The sequence below is a fragment of the Micropterus salmoides genome, unplaced genomic scaffold (assembly GCF_014851395.1).
Source record: "Micropterus salmoides isolate LMB-PRFRI ecotype aquatic unplaced genomic scaffold, ASM1485139v1 Ms_hic_scaffold_22, whole genome shotgun sequence".
Classification (NCBI taxonomy): domain Eukaryota; kingdom Metazoa; phylum Chordata; class Actinopteri; order Centrarchiformes; family Centrarchidae; genus Micropterus; species Micropterus salmoides.
This window is the reverse complement of record NW_024041373.1, coordinates 974,843-995,288: the sequence shown is the minus strand read 5'-3', so window position 1 is coordinate 995,288 and position 20,446 is coordinate 974,843. Positions and strand designations below refer to the sequence as shown.

The 20,446-nt window shown below is 42.8% G+C and overlaps 3 protein-coding genes across 3 annotated transcripts in view; 1 reads left to right on the top strand and 2 right to left on the bottom strand.

Moving 5' to 3' along the window:
• The window catches only part of piezo1 (piezo-type mechanosensitive ion channel component 1), an 84,783-nt gene extending 83,061 nt beyond the window's left edge, over nucleotides 1-1,722 (bottom strand). The window contains exon 1 of the mRNA XM_038737152.1: nucleotides 1,205-1,722. Within this exon, the coding sequence (XP_038593080.1) occupies nucleotides 1,205-1,268 (64 nt within the window). The 5' untranslated portion in view covers nucleotides 1,269-1,722. The remainder of the gene's footprint in view (nucleotides 1-1,204) is intronic.
• Nucleotides 1,723-3,615: 1,893 nt separating this feature from the next.
• On the top strand, nucleotides 3,616-9,789 carry cdt1 (chromatin licensing and DNA replication factor 1). Its single transcript, XM_038737234.1, has 10 exons — nucleotides 3,616-4,271; nucleotides 4,497-4,658; nucleotides 5,311-5,591; nucleotides 5,729-5,923; nucleotides 6,157-6,302; nucleotides 6,487-6,587; nucleotides 8,147-8,335; nucleotides 8,497-8,682; nucleotides 8,799-9,000; nucleotides 9,170-9,789. The coding sequence occupies exons 1-10, from the start codon at nucleotides 3,834-3,836 to the stop codon at nucleotides 9,331-9,333; spliced, it is 2,064 nt and encodes a 687-aa protein (XP_038593162.1). The 5' UTR covers nucleotides 3,616-3,833; the 3' UTR covers nucleotides 9,334-9,789.
• On the bottom strand, nucleotides 9,788-19,286 carry aprt (adenine phosphoribosyltransferase). The gene is made up of 5 exons (XM_038737239.1): nucleotides 19,129-19,286; nucleotides 16,519-16,622; nucleotides 14,123-14,256; nucleotides 12,813-12,891; nucleotides 9,788-12,266 (listed from the first exon to the last, which is right to left on the bottom strand). The coding sequence occupies exons 1-5, from the start codon at nucleotides 19,212-19,214 to the stop codon at nucleotides 12,127-12,129; spliced, it is 543 nt and encodes a 180-aa protein (XP_038593167.1). The 5' UTR covers nucleotides 19,215-19,286; the 3' UTR covers nucleotides 9,788-12,126.
• Nucleotides 19,287-20,446: the final 1,160 nt, after the last annotated feature.

Below are 20,446 nucleotides of genomic sequence, written 5' to 3'. Positions count from 1 at the left end.
AAATATGGTCACATCTGGTTCCAAAAAAACAAGATGCCAAACTCAAGGCTTCAAAACAGTAGTCCACAAACCAATTGGTCCTACATCCACTTGTCTTAGCCATTCTGTGGAGTGTATTAACACACAGTAAAGCTGCGGCAGGGTCAGCCACGCTGCCCATTTGTCCTAGTGGCAAGCTGACTCCAAGGAAGTAATCCCTGAATCCTAGAAAGTGTTTTCCTGATGGACCACCATAATCATTTATAAAAGACACCTCAAATTTAACACAAGGTCAATTATTGCCTTTATTGACATGTTCTCACTTCTAATTCTAGTGTGACTGCACCTTTCAGATGTCAAAGGGAGCGAAACAATAGTTAAATGAGCTTGGCTGAGATGATGATGTTCTTGTTGACACAACTTAAAGCTCAGAATACCACAAAATAGGCCAATGACTTATTGTCACAGGGTGCACCCTGTCCGTGCATAAAGCAACATTTTGTGCACCAGACACACAACTTAAAAACAGTTTCCGTTTATATCAAAACAGACAAGTTCCTGCCGTGCCTACATATTAACTAGTAACGTCAACTTAAGAAGTTTCACATCGTGGCACGGTTCGCATTCACTTTTGGCATGAGTACGCACAAAGTCGACCCCGCCGAACCTCTCTAAAATATGAGCCAGTTTAAGATTTTTCTGTTTATCAGCTAACGCGCACAACAAGTAGGAAATAACTTGTGGCTTGTTGAATGGGTTTGGTGTGCTAGTTCATTCGGCTAACACTGCCACCCCAGAGCACTGATGACTCGTCATTTTACACCCATTCCCACTATCGCGTTTCACAACAACTTTAACACCTCGGACGGCGACCACAACCACCCACTCCAAACCGGGCTGAGATTTTAATTTAAAAACACAAAGTTAGCTAACAGGTCTCCGAGTCCCCCATGTCGCCTACATGTGCTGGTAGTGAGCAGTTATCCCGTATCATTTGCAGTCACGTTGTCCCGACTCGTATCACAGTAAGCACACGCCAAAAAAAGTTGATACGAACTTTCTACACTTTTCCCTCCAGCTGCCTGGGTAGTTCCCTTCCAGTACGTTACGTTAGGAGTTTCGGCGCTCAAGTCAACATAGATAGAAGCTGATAACGTAGATAGTTGGTAAATGTAAAGATTTGTTGTCATCGTTACAGTTCATTTTATTAAAACACAAAAGTTACCTGTTAACAGCACAGTGGGCAGCAGAAAGCTGTAGAACAGCCAGACAACCACCTGAAGATCCATGTCAGCGCGGACGATTACTCACTCCTGATCGTCAACAACAATAGCCAGTAGATCAATAACTACCATTGATCAGGGCAGAAACGGGTTCGCTAACTTAAAAGGTTCCATCGGGGTTGATTGATTAAATGTGACAGAGGAATGAATAGGCCATTACTCCGATATTCGCACATGATCTCCCATCAAAAAGAAGGGGGGAAAAAAACTTTAGTGGAAAGTCTTCAAGTCCAAACAAAAGTTTCCACTGAGTCGATTGTATTGATCGTGTGTGTTCACAGCGCTCGGCAGCAGATCGGCCCGTCTCGGTGATTTTATTGGCGAGGGAGAAGGCTTTTTGCGTGCATGTGTTCCTTCGGAGGGGCCCAGTCTGAAGCAACAGTGTTGTAGGTGGAAAATGTGATTCACAGGCAAGTCTGTCTGAAGGGCGTTCATAGAGGAGCTATTCTCCACGAGCTGCTGCTGTCACCTCCCTGCTGCAGATATAGTGGGCCTACACTAAACGTCCAGCTCAGTCAGCACTTGCACAGTTTTACAGTGTTGAGTTACAGTATTTCAGAAGAAAGTGGTGCTCAGCAGAGCAATGCATCGGAAAAGAATTGGGCCCTGCGTGGGTTATTACAAAAGGTTTGCCTGTTTACAGATGGGCATTTCACACCACCACGTCAATCAATACTGGCGCTAGAAATAGGTCTCCAGTCCTTACACACCATCTGCCCCACCAGACGCCAAAATAAATGGCATCGTGTGGCGCCCCCTAGCGTGCAACTAAACACGGTAAAGCTTGGCGCCAGTGCAGGCAACACTGCAGCAGTGTGTGGAAAGTGGCCCAAGTCAAGTGGTTTCTTTCTGGCTTGTGATCAGAAGTGTTAGTGTAGACATGTTAGACCAAAGAGTGCTCTATTGAAAGGATTTTTACAGACCCGAAAGGCGACAGTCTACAGTAACCCAGTACAAGATAGGCATAAGTTAAAGAAAAGTCTGAAAAATAAACATCATAGCCTATGTGTAACGAAGATACATCTCTTTGCTTGCTTATTCCTTTAATCATCTGGTGACCCCTCAGATATTCCGACCTCCAGGTTGGGAACCACTGCTCTATTCAGATTCATCAGGCTTAAGTAAAAGCCACAATGGAAAAATACTCAAGTCTTGAATGTACAACAAGCCACTCACAACAAGCTACAAGTATGCAGAAGAAACACTCTTTTATATCTTACAAACCCTTATGGAGTAGGCTAGTAAGAATCTGACTTTAATCCCTCACTATCAAAAAGTACTCATTAGAAAGGGATATTGCTGTGACTGTTGTGGGTAATCCAATTATGTTAATCTGCCTAGATCAAGCTGCAGAATGCTATGTTTGGGAAGGTAAACTATATACTTTCATTCTTTTATCATTTGTTTCAAAAATAAATCTAATATGTAAAATAGCTCACATTATTTTCAATACTTTCTTTAGCCTGTACGGGAATATTGAGTTGCAGATGGCATTCTAGACATGGGGCACAACAGTAGATAATCTCACAGTGGAGTGAGGAAATAAATATAATCAAGAGCATATAATAAAAAGACAATGGCTTTTTGACAGCTTGTTGTTGATGAAGATACCAAGCAGCTCCATTGATCATGATACTGTAAATGAGGACAGGTGATGATTGTCAAAAATGATTAGCCTACAGGTAATCATGTCCTCCACTTTCTTTAGACTTACTAGGCTACCAGGACAGAATTCTTTTTTTTTTTTCTTTTCCAAACAGATGTGTACACAATTTTGAGATACTTTAAAATCAACTGATATGCTACTTAAGGACACGAGTGAAATATAGGTGATTATATGCCTTATAATAAAATCTAATAAATGTTATGCCTTCTGCCACTGAGTCACGTGACTACCTGTCATGTTTAGGCTCCTGAGAAAAACCTCATGCCACGAACTAAGAACAACCAATGACTAAAACTAATATAGAAAATAAATGAATGTTGTTATTTGTATAAAAATACTGTGACATAATCACAATTGTTATTATTATTAGTGTTATTTTAAAAAACAAACCATATTTTCAATGTAAGATATATATATATATATATATATATATATATATATAGTGTATTAGTTAGTTTGTTTTTCTCTCATTTTTTTTTTATCATTATATGTGACTCTTCTTTGACAACATTGTGTACCTAAACATTTATGCCATATAAAGCGATTAAATACCTGAGGACCTGAGTAGATAATTTTGTAATACACGCACTCGTTTTGGCTCTGTTACACTGTGACAACGAGTCAGTCTCGCCATACAAACAGACGTTTTACAGAAAATAATCAAAAAGGCAGACGGACAATTCTATAATACAACACACAGTCCACACAACGAACACTGCTCCGTTCTTGAACACACCCCGCGGCCTTCACGGGGCGTGGCTTAGTTGAATTCGCGCGAAAGTTTATTTCTTCTTCCTGTGAGGTGTGGAGATTTCCGGAGATCGTTTGTTGATGGACAGTATTTATATCTTCACTGACTTGGGGGTGTAGCAGAATCGTGCAGTTTCCCCCTACATCGTCGCAGCATGTCTCAGGCTCGAGTTACTGATTTCTTTTGCCAGAGAAAGAAAGGCATCGCCGGTCCAGTTAAACCAGCCAAGCAGCGCGGCTCTAACGCTGCCAGCACACGGTCAAGATCCACTAAAAACAAAGACGCTCTCATCTGTTCCTCTTCCATCCATGAAGAGTTTGTCCGGGTTATCGACGAGGCAGTGGGGCTAAACGATGCAGAGTCTACTCACAGCGCGAAAGACTCGCCCTCCAGTCCCCGGACACCGAAGCGGACTTCGGCGGACACGGAGTTTGACCTCGGGGCGGCCGTGTTCTCAGCCACCGCCGACCACAGCACGGCCAAGAAGAGACGGCAAGCGGAGGCCGCCAGAGACGCTGAAGCTCACGTTCCAGAGAAAGCGACGAGGAGGAAGGCCAGGAAGAAGCTGGTCCTCCCGAAGGACACCCCACAGGTAAGATTAATGTTGTTCTGGTTCAATCCAGCTCCTGATAGACTCGCAGCTGTGTCTCACACAGTTAATGGTCATTTTTAAAGGCTCATTGTTTGACCCCAACAAAGATGGCAACCAGAAAACAGAGTTTGCTTACTTTTTGGTTGCCAACATGTGGAGGGCTTAATGTGATGTGAATCACATTGTGTAGATCTAACGTTGCCTTCTGTTGCTGTGCAAGTCCAGGCTGCAGCCCAGCCCCTGCCCAGGGAGGTGACCCCGCAGCCCCAGGCCCCTGCAGCCACCTTGTCTGGACACAACCCGGAGAACCATTTTAACTTTCACACCAACAGCTCCCCGCAGAGCGGTCAGGCCATCAGCAAGAACCTGGGAGGAAAGGCCAGCAAGGTAACTGCCTGTTTTGACTGACTGATGCTCCACTTGTGTGCAGTGGCACTCTAGGTGGCCTTGGAAATACAAAAATATATTGTGGTGTCACCTGCAATGCTTCAATATTTTATGGTACACTGTATGATTTTAAATCATGAATCATTTGGGCAAAGCATGGCTGTGTGTGGAGAAGAGGCGCTGTGGTATTTATTATGTCACCGATGCTTGCGGTTCGCCAGAGAGCCAGCAATGTGGCTGACTCCATGTAGATGGTGCTGCAAAAACAAGCACCAGAATGTTTATGGGTGAACTGTGATAGTGAGAGAGCAATGTGAAAAGGCTGTGCGTAGTATAATGTTACTTTAGTCAAATGACAAGTCTGGTGGCGCTCCATATTTTCACATTGTTAACAGATTCAAGGGAAAAACAAACACAAAAACAGCTGGTAGTTTTTAGCAAAGGGAGTTGGACATGGTGCGCTTTCTGGGGATGAATCCACATGTGGTGATCTAGTGAGTATTTGGGGCAGCAGGAAGGTGAATGCGGGCACATTCATTGTTGGTTTGGCTCTGTGCATTGTATTCGCTGAAAGAGGAAATCTATAGAATATGGCCATAGCCATCTTTTAAAGTACTGAATTGATCGGCATGGCAATCCCCCATTCTTTCAGGCTCTGTGTAAAGAGGACATCGCAACCCTGAAGTCTCGCCTTCAGAGGATCAAGAAGCACGCAGAGGAAATAACCAGCACCGCTTCAGTTTCCACATCCCCCTCTTGCGCCTCTCCCCCTGGTCCAGCACCAAACAACAAAGCTACGTCCCCCACCTCTAATGCCAGGACCTTCAAGTTCACTTTAGCGCGAGCCAATGAGCTCGCAGCTAAAGCTCAGAGTAGGAAGGAGGAGAGGGAGGCCGAGGAGAGCAAGCAGAGTGAGACACCAACCCAGGACAGGTGAGCATGGACTCATATGTAGAGCCAAGAACGTTCACACAATACCAGTCTGTGCTGTGCAGGTGGCAGAAAGCAGGTTTAGCCAGGTCCTGCTAAGATCAAGTCAAAGTGTGTTTTTCCCCTCTCTTGTCCCTCAGTACTGAGCAGCCAGCATACCAGCGGTACCACACCCTTGCCCAGGCGGCCCCCCCTGGTCTCTCCTTGCCATACCACTACAAGGTGCTGGCTGAGATGTTCAGGAGTATGGACACTGTGATCTCCATGCTGTACAACCGCTGTGAGACCGCCACCTTCACCAAGATCAAACAGGGAGTTCAGGACATGATGCACAAGTAGGTGGAAAGGCGGAGAGATGGTCTTGTTGTACTTTTTAAGACTTTAAATGAGGATGAATGTTCAAATGTGCTTCCTAGCCCAGAAGCTTCTTTAGAAAGTGTTGCTGTTGTCATGTGTCAGTTTAAACTCCCTTTAGCGCTCCTTTGTATTTCATGACCACAGAGAACAGCCTGCTACACGTGTCAGGCTGCAGAAGCTAATGTTAACCTCTTTTCTTTCCCCCTTGCAGGCGGTTTGAGGAGAGCCACGTGGGGCAGATAAAGACCGTCTTTCCTGAGGCCTACACATTTAGACAGGAGAAAAACATCCCAACCTTCAACAGCAGCATTAAGAAGGGCAGCTACCAGCTCACCATGGAGCCCGTCATTGTCTCTGGTTAGAGCACCCATTTGACCATTTCATGTCTTTAAAGACATCATTTCCTCTAATATCTATTACAGCCTGGATCAGTTCACCTTCATATGTTTGTAAAGTGTAGGTCTGATTTCAGGTCAGGATAATGTGTCTTCTACCTGTCTTCATTTATTTATTATGTGTGTGTTTGCCTTGTTGTCCCCAGACCAGAATGAAGCTCGTCCTCTTCTGTCGGCCTCTCGTCTCCTTGAAAGAAGACAGATCTTCCACCTGAACCTGGTCTCCATTGTCAAACAGCACCACAAGGTCAGCAGCTGCTTCAGTATTACTTCATTTCATGCTACAACTAGGCTTATGCAACAAATGGGGTGTAGCGAGAAAGTTGCAAAAACAGCATGTCAGATAAACCTGCTCGAGCACAGGTGGCGGGTCGGTAATAAGGTGACCAATGAGTTTCGGTACAATGGGGATTTGGACTTGTAGATGAGCTGGTACCAGTGAGTTAGGCAACGTTTATGTAACGAGGGCCAACCAACTAGTGCACACAGGTCACAGTGGAGGGTGTTAAATGGGGCTCTGGTAACAAAACGGATGGTGCTATGATATGCCTAATTTAGTTTCTTCAGGAGAGAGTTGGAGGCACCATGTCACTGAAGTCTAGAAATGGTAGGATTGTTATTTGGTTTATTTTTTATTAGGGACCGATACATCTAACATAGATAAACTGAAAACTGCAATCCAATGTATGTACCATAGTGTTTTTAGCAATTGCTAATTTGCAACACCTGTCCCCAGAAGGGCATTAAAACAGTAATGAAAGAAAATACAATATGATGATGACATTACAATATAATACAAGTTAAAAGGAGGTAAAATGCACGTCAGAATACAATAAAAACTTGTGATGCTAACTACAGTAAACTAGATGTGAGTACACGTTTGTTGCTGAACTAACCAGGACTTGGCCTCTCCTTTTTAAAAGTGGTGAAGTTTACAGCAGTTTTCAAGTGTTTAGGTAGCAAGTTCCAAGACTTTGCTCCTTTCACAGAAAAGGCCGTCTGAGCAAAATGAAACCTTACAATTGGCATTTGAAGCTGCTCTGGCAGATCTGCTGCTACTCTGTAGTCTCTTAATGTACTTACATAGTGGCTGAGCAGCAAGTCCATTTAAATACAAGCTTAACATAATGAAAATCAATAGTTTGCAAAACTTTAAATCTTGTATTTGCTTAAAATGCGACCGTGATGGTACCTGACTTGCTTTTTGACCAGAGTTTTCAAGGCTTGATTGTAAAGACAATCTGTAGATTTAATCACAGACTGATTAGCCTGGGACCAGGTAGTTAAACCATAAGACAGATGAGAAAGTATCATTGAATTTAAAAACATCAAGGCGCAATCAAATGTCAAGCATTTTCTTATCTTAAAACAGGTCAGGTTAGCCTTAATCGTTTTTGCAAATCTTTTTAGTGTGACTTTTAAAGTTTTAACTGGGAGTCTCAAATTATGCCCAGATACCTCACTTCTGGTACTTGTCATATTCACCACAGCAGGTTTAGCAGCACATGTAAAGGAAGCCTATCCCAGACCTAATTTTAGAGAGTGAGCTATCTATCTAGATATTGTAGTTCAAGTCCTTCCAGAATGGTGATCTTAGACAAATGTGCATGTGTAGTCAGGGATCGTTTAAAAAAAAAAATCAATAAAAACCCCCACGCACTTAGTTTTATCAGAGTTTCCAAAGTCCCAAGCCGGTTTAAAGTGAACATGTGCTGTGCGCTGAGGTGGCCCATGACCCATGGGGGAAACATTTTGGTGTCTCTGATAGAAAGGTTCCTTTCTGCTAACTAGTTTTGTTGTCTGCAGGTCTTCCTGTCCACGCTGGTTCCTCTGGTGTCTGTTCCAGAAGACAAACTGACCCGCTGGCACCCTCGCTTTAATGTGGACACGGTGCCAGCCGTCCAAGCTAGCTCACTCCCTCTGCCTCCTCATACCGAGAAACTGGCCACAGCTCAGGAGGTGCTGGACAAGGCCCGCTCACTCATCACACCTAAGGTACCGTACTCACTTGGCAGCTGTCTCTTAATCTATCATTTTAGATGAATAATGACTAATCAATGCCGTCAAAGTCACGTTTGTTTTATAATGCCTAGTGTGTAGTTCATAAACGCATCACTGTGAACTCAAATTAAATTGCTCTCTTGTCCTGCATGTAGATGGAGAAGGCTCTGCTTTCTCTGGCTCTGAAGACAGAAGATAAAGCTGCGGAGAGTAAAGGGTCAACATCTCCACGCAACCAAACCATCCCCCAAACATCAGCTCCATCATCGGCTCCATCAGCAGCCCCTGCAGCTCAAGTCCCAACTGCCCTGAAAGGAGTGTCCCAGTCCCTGCTGGACAGGGTAGGTAGAGAGGGAGAAGAGGGGGACAGTATGGACATGACTCTGCTTTATGCGTTGAGTTAGCTGTTGTTCCCTCAGAAAAAAATAAATCATTGTGTGGTTTGTGGGTGTTCCAGATTCGGGCAAAGGAGGCCCAGAAGCTCCAGGCAGCCATGACTCGAAACCCCGCCCAGGAGGAGCGCCTGCTGATGATGTCACGGCTCCCCGAGCTGGCCAGAATTGTCCGGACTGTTTTTGTTGCAGAGAAGAAACCTGCTTTAATAATGGAAGTGGTCTGTAACAGGATGGTGGCCAGCTACAGATCTGCTCTCAGCACAGGTTGGTTCACTCAGCAGAGAACAGCAGGGCTAAATGATCGCCGTTTCTGTTGGAAACAAAGTAGTAAATGCTGCTGGAAACATAATTTTACTGTAGCATTCACTGTTATTTTGGAGCTATTCAGAAAGAACTGTCATGTGATTGGCTGTTCCTCCTCTCTAACGAACAGGTGAAATGGAGAAACATATCCGTCTGCTGGCAGAAGTGGCTACTGACTGGCTGACTATTCATCCAATCAGGAAGGACTTCTACCTGAAGCTGAACAAGAACATGGAGCTCCACGTTGTTCTGGACAAACTGAGCAGCAGACTCAGGGAGGAGGAGAGACACTGATACCTCACCTCCCTCAGGGCCATGCGGCACATGGATTCCTTGTTTTGAAGTGCCAACTTTTTTTATTTTTATTATTTGAGTGAATCTCACTAGTTTGTTGGCATCAGACACGTGTCTGACATTTCAGTGTGTTTTGTGGTGTGCCCTGCGTTCTAATCTTTCAATGTGACAATCACTGATAGACGGAGCTTGAGGACAGTGATATGTCCCATAACCCTGGGGCCACTTGGGACTGACCAGACCTAGTCCTGGTATTTCAAAGACTCTCCTGTGTTGTAAACGGGTTGTTTTAAACACACTTGTTATAGTGACTGATGTGGTCAGTTTTGTTTTCTCCATGAAAGTGTAATATTGGTGTACCTCTAGTCTTTTTAGGGATCATTTTTCTACAGTGTAGAACATGTTTACATTCTTAAACTGTGATAAGGTTTAAGAAATAAAAACATTTGTCACGGCCTCTTTGCAAACGCAATTTATTAAATATAACAATCTGGAAAGCTATTTATCTCAAGATTACACGAGAAAGGAAGGAGACAAGGAAGGCATCACAGTTGGTAAAGTGTTAACAAGGAAAAACAGTTCTAGTGGCATCTTGTCATGCAGAAAGTTCTGGTCCCCTGATTGAGGTTTCTGCCTCTACCACTGTACAATGGACGTGGATGGCATTTCATTAAAACAATTAACAGCAGTATGTATTTGTAAGGTTGCCACTGCAGTCTGTCCAGCTGGTGTTATTCTAAATGCACGTATCCATACAAAGAAACCATGTCAATCAGCCAATATCATTAAAGACAAATGAACATGCGCATGTGTTGTGTCCAGACTTTCCAAACGCGATTGATGTCTGTATTAGTGGTATTTCGAGATCTGCAATGGCTGTAACTTGTATTCACGAGGCTGATGTATCATCCTAAATGACAACTAATCTAATCCAGAACCATTACTGGCTTGTGTTATTTATATAATTCATTCATTAATAAAACTTCCATCTAAAACACTAGCAATTGAAAAACTCAATGAACTACTAGTCTGTATGAAGAAAATGCATTAAAGAGGTGGTATTATGCTCATTTTCAGGTTCAAACTCCTATTTTGGTTGTACCAGAACAGATTTACATGGTTTAATTTTCAAAAAACATTTTTGCTGCAGCTCCTCTTTTTGCCCTGTGTGTTAAAGACTCTCTTTTAGCTAAGGAGTGATGCATCTTGTCTCTAAATGTTCTAGGCCAACATTATGCGGTGCATGTAGCTTTCACAGCTGGACTACAAACGAGCTGTTTTCAAGCAGTTCAGAGCAGAGTTTTCTGTAGGAGATGAGAACTCCCTTTAGGCTTTTTCACTTTGCAAACCTATTACATGCACAAAAAAGATATAACTCAAAAGGAGAGGGGAAAGAGACAAAAAGCATAATACCACCTCTTTAACGGTAATGTAGGTTTAGTATTTTAATAGCTTAACCCACACTGGAGACTGATTACATTTAGGGAATTTATGGAAGAATTCTAAATTGTTGCACTACTCTTCTAACCAGAAAAAAACCCATTATTAAAACATAACTGATGGTCCATCAGTGTTCCACACTGACATCTCTACAGCTGTTGGATGGATGTTTTAGACATTTAGACATTCATGGTCCCAGATGTATCCGAAGGACTTTCTAATGTTTTGAAAGCTAATATACAGCTACGTGACAAGTAAGCTACAATGACTGTTTTTTATAGCATTTGTTTGTATTAGCCAGAACAACATGCTACAGGTGGTTAGATCCTAGTTAGCTGTAGTGTCACATGGATAGCATGGTTTAAAAGGATAGTAAGTGATTGTAATCAAATACTTCTTGTTAAATTCAGTGAACATTTCCTCACGGTTTGCTAGTTCTCTGTTTTGTGTGTAGTTTGAAAGAAAGTCATTTTCCTTACACAGCCCACGGTCTGTAAATTGGAAAAGTGGTGCCTTGCCACACAACATTGTTTCAGGCAATCAGTAACAAGTGGCGTTCGAGCTCGTGCACAGGAGTGATGGGGGGAGTGGGGCTGTGGCAGAGAGAGTTCTATACAACGGCACATTCAAATGTGCTGGAGTCCAGGCACCGTGAAGGAGAGATGACCGAGAAACAGCTAAAGAGGAAAAGTTCTAAAGAGTTTAAACAGTTATGATGCTGCAGAAATGTCAGATTAGAAATTTGGGGGAGGGCACTTCTAAGGGTGCTTTGTTTGAGTTCAAATATCAACAACCCTTCTGCAGAATCACTCTCCCTTTGAGTCCCAAACACATTCACTAAAGTTAAACCTTGCAGGAAAATGTCATGCATTTCCAACTGATGACTCCATCAGTCATGTATACTTGCTTCTTCTTGTCCCAGTGCATGCTGGGTAAGGCTTGCAGCCAGAGTATCATTCTCAGAACTCATCAGCTATCGACTGATTATTTAAATACACATACATTTTAAGAAAGCTATTCTCTAGGGTTCCGAGATTGATAAAAAGTTAAGTCGTCATTAGACAATAGCCGATGGGTTCCCAGATTGCATTTCGGCCACTTATGCTGTCCACATGGACTGTTAACCTGCAGGCAACCAAAACCTGCTCAAACGTGATTGGTCACTACCCCAACTACAAATGGAAACCAGAACGCTTCCGATACCAAAAGCTTGTCCCTGGCCTACAGATTCGGAAATCTGTTTATAGAGGTTACCGCAGCATTATGAATGAATGACAACACATTTTATATTTTGGCACTGACTGGAACAGAGTTGAAGAGGTTTTTTGTTCAGTCGTGGTGACATTGCGGTCCTCAATACTGAACCAGAGAGAACACACTGTGTGGTTTCAGTTTGTCGATGCCGTTCAGCTCTTTGAGCTCGATGATCACCATGCAGCCCAGAATCTCAGCCTGCTGCTTCTTTATCAGCTCACAGGCCGCATACAATGTCCCTGCAACAAACACACATACATCTTAAAAATGACTGTTGCTGCTCTTTCATATTAAAAGCATTACACTCGCAAAATGCCGGGTGGCTTTTATTGTGAAGCAGTCATGGGAAAGTCAGCCTATTTGTTTGTTATTGTTTGGGCAAAGAAACAACTCTTACACATCAAGTCGTGGATATTTTGGGCACCTCTTGTAGGTGAATCCATTTTAATGATCATGAGGAGGAATATTAGCAGAAGAAACAGACACAGTGAGGCTTATCATTTTATGGAAAACTAATTGTGCTGTGTGTGCAGCAGGAGATCTGATCTCGCTCAGTGCAAGAAGTTATATGAAAAGCCAATAGCACCACTGACCCCCCCTGGCTCCACCACTGATGCTATCTTGTTAGCTGACAGTCAATGTAAATCCACAATGTCAGCAGGATTCTCTCATTTTGAAATAACATCAGCGGGATTTAGTGTCAATTAAGATTTTATCCATTTTGTTTGTATGTAACAGAAGTTTCCCCGTCAGACTGAACATGATGGTTATGAAGCAGATCAAACCTCCAGTAGCCAGCAGGTCATCAATGAGCAGAACCTTCTGACCTGGAGCCACTGAGTCCTCCTGGATCTCTGCCTCTGCCTGGAGGAAGACAAGTAAAAAAGAAGAAGACGAGAAGAAGAAGACTGTTTGTTGGATAGATTGTGGTGCAGCATGGTGGTAGCACAGTGCTTCACAGCAACAGAGACTGAAACAGCTCAGGTCTAAAGTGACATCAGGGGCATGTACCAAGAAGCAGGATTTGAGCTTATTGAGGCAACTTCGGGGTTAACCCTGGGTTTTCAGTACCACAACGGTGGTTCACTTCTTACCCGTGTAGATCGCCATGGTAACTTATGCTAAATGGCTAACCTGCTCCAGAAAGAGATCAACTCAACCAGCTCACTTGGAGAATGACATCACCAATCTGTAGGAGATCCCACAGACTGTTTTATAGGCTGCTCTTATGTTTGCTGCGGTGATGTGGAGAGACTGATTGAAAGCCTTGTAAGCTATTATTGTACAGGTTTTTACACTACTTATGAAGTTAATTTAGAACAATATTTGGAACACCGAGTGTGTTAAATGAATTAATCTTATTTTTGAAGTGACTAGAATTTCTTTAAAGTGAGGTGGAACGACCACTTATTCAGTGCCCGAATTTTTTAATGTGGAAACGCAACACACAGCCGAGCTGAAAGAATAAGGCTGATATTTTCATAAACGCCATAAGAACACAGCAAATCAACGTATTATAAACTACGCCTGTTCATTTAGGCATTCACACTGTCTGCGATTTCTGTCTCCCTGCACGTGTCAGCTGCAGCTGCGCTACTTAGACTATGTTGTATTTCTGTAGTGTTACAGTTTGCTCTTCGTTGCCGCTGAACACACACACACACACACACACACACACACACACGGTGTTATGTCATACTTGCAAAGCCCTCGTAAAAGCTGCAAAAAATGACAAATGTAATCCAGTCCCACACACTGCTTACTGGTCAGCCATTTGAGAATGGTATGGTGGGAAACAGGCCAGCATTTGTTGAATATGCTTCTCATCCCATTAAAAAAAAAAAATCTAAATCAGTGAGATATCTGTGTGCCAATATGCTGTCCAGCAACTGCAAAACTATCTTATGTACACATGGTACTGTTTGTTTAATTAACCTGTGTAGAAATAGATACCAAAGTACAAGACACTTGTCTTCAGGGGCAGTTTGTGTAAACATCTCTAGATGTACAATTCCCCAATTAGCATTCTACCTATGTAAACTGAAGAAATGACTTTAAACTAAATCCTTAGCGCTTGTGTGTTTGTGTTCTTTACCTTCCCATACTCCAAATCATAAGCCACAGACACAGTGGTGCCAGGCAGCTTGCCTTTCTTTCTGACCAGGACAAAGCCGACACCCAGCCGCTGGGCGAGCAGAGGCCCAAACAGGAAACCACGAGCATCTAAACCTGCAGAAAAAATAAGGGGTAGCAGCTAAATATTTATTTATTATACACATTAGGGCAGGGTATAGTTAAGTAGTGTAAATAATGAATCTACAGGTGGATAGTCATGACAGTTAAGATCAATGGTCTAAATTACTCATAAGAACACTGCTAAGAAATGACTTAAGAGTAAAAAAATTCTTGGCTCAATGCTGTGCTTAAAAGTTAGTTATCAAGCATCATAGTCCTAATTTGAGTGAAGCATAGGACTAAATCTTAAGTGTCAGTCTGAGTGCTGATTTACGACACTTTGCTGTGCCGCAAAAAGGATTTTGGATGACGATGTCACCAAGGGCCAATCACTGAAGAGATTTCCTTATTTAAGAATATTCTCAGATAAATTCACATTGAATGGTGAAATTCCTGAGGAATTTATATTCAACACACATTTAACAATAAAGACTTTAAGATAATACATTATGATATAGGCCTACACATTAATAAATGAAAGATTAAAAAAAAAGTTTCTTTATATGAGCGCCATCAAATGCGCCTAGTGCTCCCGTATTACCGGCTATATGAACTGTGTTTGCTTCCATCGTATTACGGGGGGTGTTGTTGGGAAGTCGATGAAATGCGTGACAGTGTGTGGAGCTGTAAGTGCTAAAATTGTTTCCATAATTATTCTGCTTATTGATGGTTGTGAAGGGGACAAAATAATCAGCATTGCTGCGTTTGTCCTGTGGCAAATAAACGAAGCGTCATCTCCACCTTCAGTTTCACTGAAAACGCATTACTGTGTAAAGTCAGTGGTGAGACGACAACTCGCTGACAGAGATTATGCCTGTGCGGTCCGACCCCGGCTTATTAACTGTGCGTCTGCTCTCCTGTCCGCATGTCTCTGTCTCCACAGTGCCATCACAAGCCCTACTGGCAGCTCCTAAACCCTTGAGAGACCTCTCGAGCTTTCTTAAATAACTGGGAGAGTAAGAGTGATTCTCAGCTCTGAGAAATTTGATAACTTGCTTTCAGTCTTAAGTTTAAAAGTAGGAGTAAATTTCATGAATTCTCAGCACTTAAGACTAAAATGGCACTTTGAGAAGCTTGATAAATACCGGCCCAGATCACTTCTTTACAAAACCACCCAGTGAACTGATCAAAAATCAGAAGAGTGGTCCCTCTAAAAAAAATAAAATAAAAAAAAATAAATAAATAAAATATGTTTCTCTTCCCCTGACTGGTACTTATCAAGGACCTAACCGGTCCCTTTGTACTTGCGACAGCTTTTGCCATGAAACTGACTGATATTGGACATTCCAAATCCCGGTGAATTTGTAATCTCCATGCAACCCATGGTATTGATCCTAACTGGCTGCAGCAGAGATGATTTAGCTGTGTCACAGTAAGTAAATGGGATAAATACCGCTGTAATCTTTTATTGGTACTGAATTAAGATCAGTCTGTAAAAACATTTTACACTAATATGATCATCAGTGGTTCAGGGGAAATGTTTATTTCCAAAATAAACAAACGGGCAGGGGACAGATGGGTTTGCTGAAGGACAGTCAACCTAAGAACAGTGTCACGTAAACACTAAGAAGCCACAGGATTCCATACTATGTAAACAGGGTCTGCCTTTTTGTCCTACTCTGGGTCCGACTACGCAGGAATCAACAGCCTGAACTAAGAAGGGACTTGGGACCTGACCGAGTCCAACTTCATTGGCTCCAAAAGACCAAAGAATCTCCCCTGTCAGTAAGCAAGTTTTGAAAATGCCTGTACATAATATTAAAAGCAAGCCGGTGTTGTGCCGAATTCTGCCTGCCTGCCGAAGATTGCATGCACCTCGCGGGTGGTAACTCTAATTCACACTGACAAAACTGGTGGATGCAAATCTCGGCAGGTAGCCTACAACATCTCTTCTGCCGAATAATGCATCCACCTTTTCCTTTTCAGACACTTTGCTGTGCTCATTGATCAAACACGGTTATCACCACATAGCCTATTTTTGTTGACTCATAAGGTAGGCTATGCTACTTCTACTAAGTGTAATAAATTATTAACAACTCTAAACATTCATAAGATATACTTCGAATCATTTATCACCATTGATGTACCCCACAAAAAGATATAGCGTTTAAAAGCAGGTTTTGGAGGTGCATGCAATTCTCGGCAGGCAGGCAAAACTCGGCACAGCACCGGCCTGGTATGAACCTGACTTGTCTATATGAATAATAAAGGCACTACCTTCTTTACATTAGAAGGTGCTTTGCTTTGTTTTCTTACCTACGATCAGATCAACCTGCGGGTGATTCTTGGTCACATGTTCTTCAAACAGGTCGATTACTGCTGTCAGAGCAGCTGGATCCTTCAGGATGGGACAGATATCTCTGCAGGATACAAACACATTACATTACTATCCAGCCATTTCCAATGGATATTAATGTGAAATACATTTATATTGTGACTGCACATTTCCTAGAGAAGTGAGTTGTTTATGAACTTCATATATATTTGATGTATTCTTCCACCAGCACACCTGATAAAGCTAGTCACTAAAAATGAAATGAATTCCATGTATGCGTCCTTTTAAGGTTTCATTCGCAATATTAATCATACACTGACATGGGGCTGCAACTGTTTTAATTATGGATTCACCAACAATCATTTCTTCTCATTAATCAATTTACTCTTCAGTCTAAAACAGGTCTTCAGAAGTCTTGTTTAGTCTGGCCAACATATTAAATAATGAGAGTGAAAAGCAGCACATTTTATATTATTAATATTATATTAATTAATTATTTGTTAATTTACAGACATCTAATAGGATTCTTGCCTATTAGATGTCTGTTCTCCCCTTGGCTCTGCCAGCACCCTTGTTCACCTGACTGGATGAATCACCACTTTTCCTCTTTGGCTGCTCTGGAATCGCCAAACTTCAACTCTTAAGCCACTGCAATACTTTTTTGAAAACATTTTTGAGTAGACTAATAGTCCTCTACACGTCACTTTAGAAGTGTGTACATGAGGTGCAAATATGGGAAAACAACTTGTAACATTTCCTTCCACTGTGTACATGCTCAAAATACAGTAATTAGTATGTCCAAGTTAGAGGGGAAAGGAGCTCTGCTGACAAGAACTGCTGTATAACATTCATCTTTGTTTTTTCTCTTCAGCTACAGTCCACAGTCTAACCTGACTGTCCAAATGTTAGATAATCTGGTTAGATTGTGATTCTTAACTATTGGTTGCATCATACATGCCAGAAGTCTAGCTGGGTCACCACACTCACATGGCTCTGTAGCAAAGCTACTGAGTAAAGTGTTGGTACTGATATGAATGAGTATGAAAGGACACGTAAAAAAATGTTTTGAGTAGTGAGAACATAGTACTATTTTTGCCAGCTGAGCTTGGAAGTACATTATTAAACTTGGACTTTAGCCACATTGCCACTGTCATTTGTGGATGGAGTTGGCTCAGTTGTCATGGAGCCAACTCCATCCACATGATGACAGCTAAGACAGGAGGCTAAAAGCTCTGGAAACAAATCAAAATGTTTTCCATCTTCAATAAGCTGGACATTTTTACACAAAGTCCCAGTAGAACACAACATTAGTGCTAACTAACATCTGAACCATCAACCCCCCATGAGCAGAGCAGCTTGTTCAAATGGCCTGTTGGCTCGCTGCTGCATTTTGCACTGAAGATGGGCTAGTGAGGGCTGACTAATGCAAGTAACGAGAAAAGCAGCTCCACAGCAGAGCATCTGTCTGTAAATCATATTTGCTGCACTGATCAGAGGTAGCCAACACCTGAGTGTAAATGGCTCACATTGATCCAACTGAGACTGTGCTGAGAGAAGCAGTCAGCACTCCACTGCTTTGGTTGCGTCTTCTTGTCCATGAAAGACAGCAACACTGAGTGGATTTAGTCAAGATTCAAAATATTGTGTGGGACAAAGGAAACCATGGAGGGACCTCACTCTTTCCTTGGGGTCCCACCACATGTAAATATAGGCTATGTGGTTACAACAATGCTCCCTACTTCCTCTAGCAAACTGATCCCACCTTGCATCTCATCTGATGAAGAGTTCACTCTGACTGAATGTTAATGCAGCCAGTTTCACAGAGAAGGTGCAACTGGCCTCGGTTTCAGTTAGTGGTCTACTGCTGGTTTTCATCTTGGTGAACCGCATAGTGAAGCAGAGGAGGGGTGCTGCAACCCTGATAAATAACCCACCTGTATGGTTTTCAGCTTATGGAATAGCTGCTGTTAACCTGAAAGTCAACTTCCTCGCAGCCCTTCGAATATGACTCCCTGACTCACAGTTTTTCACCAGAGCTTGTGGGTAATTTCACCATAACCAGGTCTAACTAGGGTCTGAACAAATGCTGTTTCGGTGGCTCCAAACAGAACCAGTAGGTAATGTATCTGTCCTAAGGCTCGAACTGACAGACAAACACGGTTTGGCTGCGGGCCACGGAAAGACAAGAGAAGATAAACTCTGCTGTTACATAACTTTATAATGATATGATAACGTCAGAATGATAACTTGGACTTTTGGCCAGACCAAAAGGCTTTTTACTGCTTTGAGACCAAAGTGCCCACTTTACCAACATCTGTTGGCCGTTTCCGGGGCAACAGGTCTAATAACACTTCCGTCCCGACGCTCGAGCCTCCTTCATCCTCGTGCTGCGTGGAGCGACATACCGCGTGTCCAGCTCTTCGCGCGCTGCCTACAAACGCCTTCTTACACAGACAGTGACCGGGCAGTGTGGAAGACACGGACCTGTGGGACCCTTAACTCAGATGAAGCTTCAAGCAGGACTTTGAAAAACAGGGTTTGTGCACCTGGTTTGTGCACCTGGTTACCAATGGTAACAGTCAGCATCTTACCTGAAAACGATGCCTTTCTTGGGAAAGTCTGGAAACGCTCGGATGTGTCTCTGAACCAGCTGGCGCTTTGATTCTGGTGCTGCCATACTGACTGACTGAATCACCTGACCGCCTCTTGCTGCGGTTCCTCCTGTTTATTATAGCCCACCCTCGTTTTTCTTCCTCTGGGCATCCACGGTGAGCACACAGCATTAAGACGCATTAGCGCCCTCCTCTGGGCGCATGCTCTTGTTGGGCAGACCTACAAAACCCTAAAGATGAATTTAGGCTCCACACTTTTGTTTATAGTCTACAGTCTATGCTTCACACTCAGTAATCCAGCAGTAAAAATAAATGTTAAACATTTTGTAATTATTGCTCTGATCAGACAGAGAAATTAAAAAGACCCAAGTCCCGAACCCTCCAGGTCACCTCCTCTGTTTCCTTTGAATACTCACAGTGACAATTTAGCTGTGCGCTGTGTTGTTTCTCATTCATTCTCAAACAATTTAATACCCACCATCAGTTTATTTGTGATCTGCCTCAATTGTAGTCAGGATATTATTTCCTGCCACACCACCTGTTTCAGTGTCATTTGTGTCCCATTTATGTGCAGTTGCTCTTTAGACAGATGTGTAGGCTACCTCTTTCAGTCATTGTACCACCACAATGAGTTACACTACGACAGTGTAATGTGTGTGGACGGTCTTTTCCTCTGCCTCATTCTCTTGAACCCCTTAATGCACTGATGAAGGTTTCTCAGGGATAAAAAAATATTCACATTTTGCTCTTTGATCAGCATTCAAAGCAGCAGTGGAGTCTGAACATACAACAGTGAGGGATGCTTTTGCCTGTTTCATCCATCATAAACATTCACACTGAGGTAAACAGTGGCATTCACCCTGTGGAGAGGAGACCCCCCAGCTTACTGAATCAGCAACAAACTAACATTTGGGTTAACCAAGAGACAACAGAAGGAAGACAGAATGGAGGGAGCGTGGAAAGCCTGGATGGTAGAAAGGGGGGGGGGGGGGGGGGTAATATTTGGTTAAAATGAGAAGGAGGGGGCCAAACCAGTTATATGTCTCACCTAAGGCGTTAACTGACTGACGCCAGCATCCTAGACTTACAGGTAGAACAGCAAACAGGTAAACCACTGAACTAACTGTCCAAACACTGTCTATTGTTTGGCTGGAACAAACATGTACAGGTGGATGGGTACAGAAAGAGACGATGATCAATGGAAGATGGAGCAACATGTAAGACAATGCTCTCCACCACCATCTCCATGAGACCAGATGACAGAAAATAAACTCTCATCTTCAGATTTCTTTAGGGT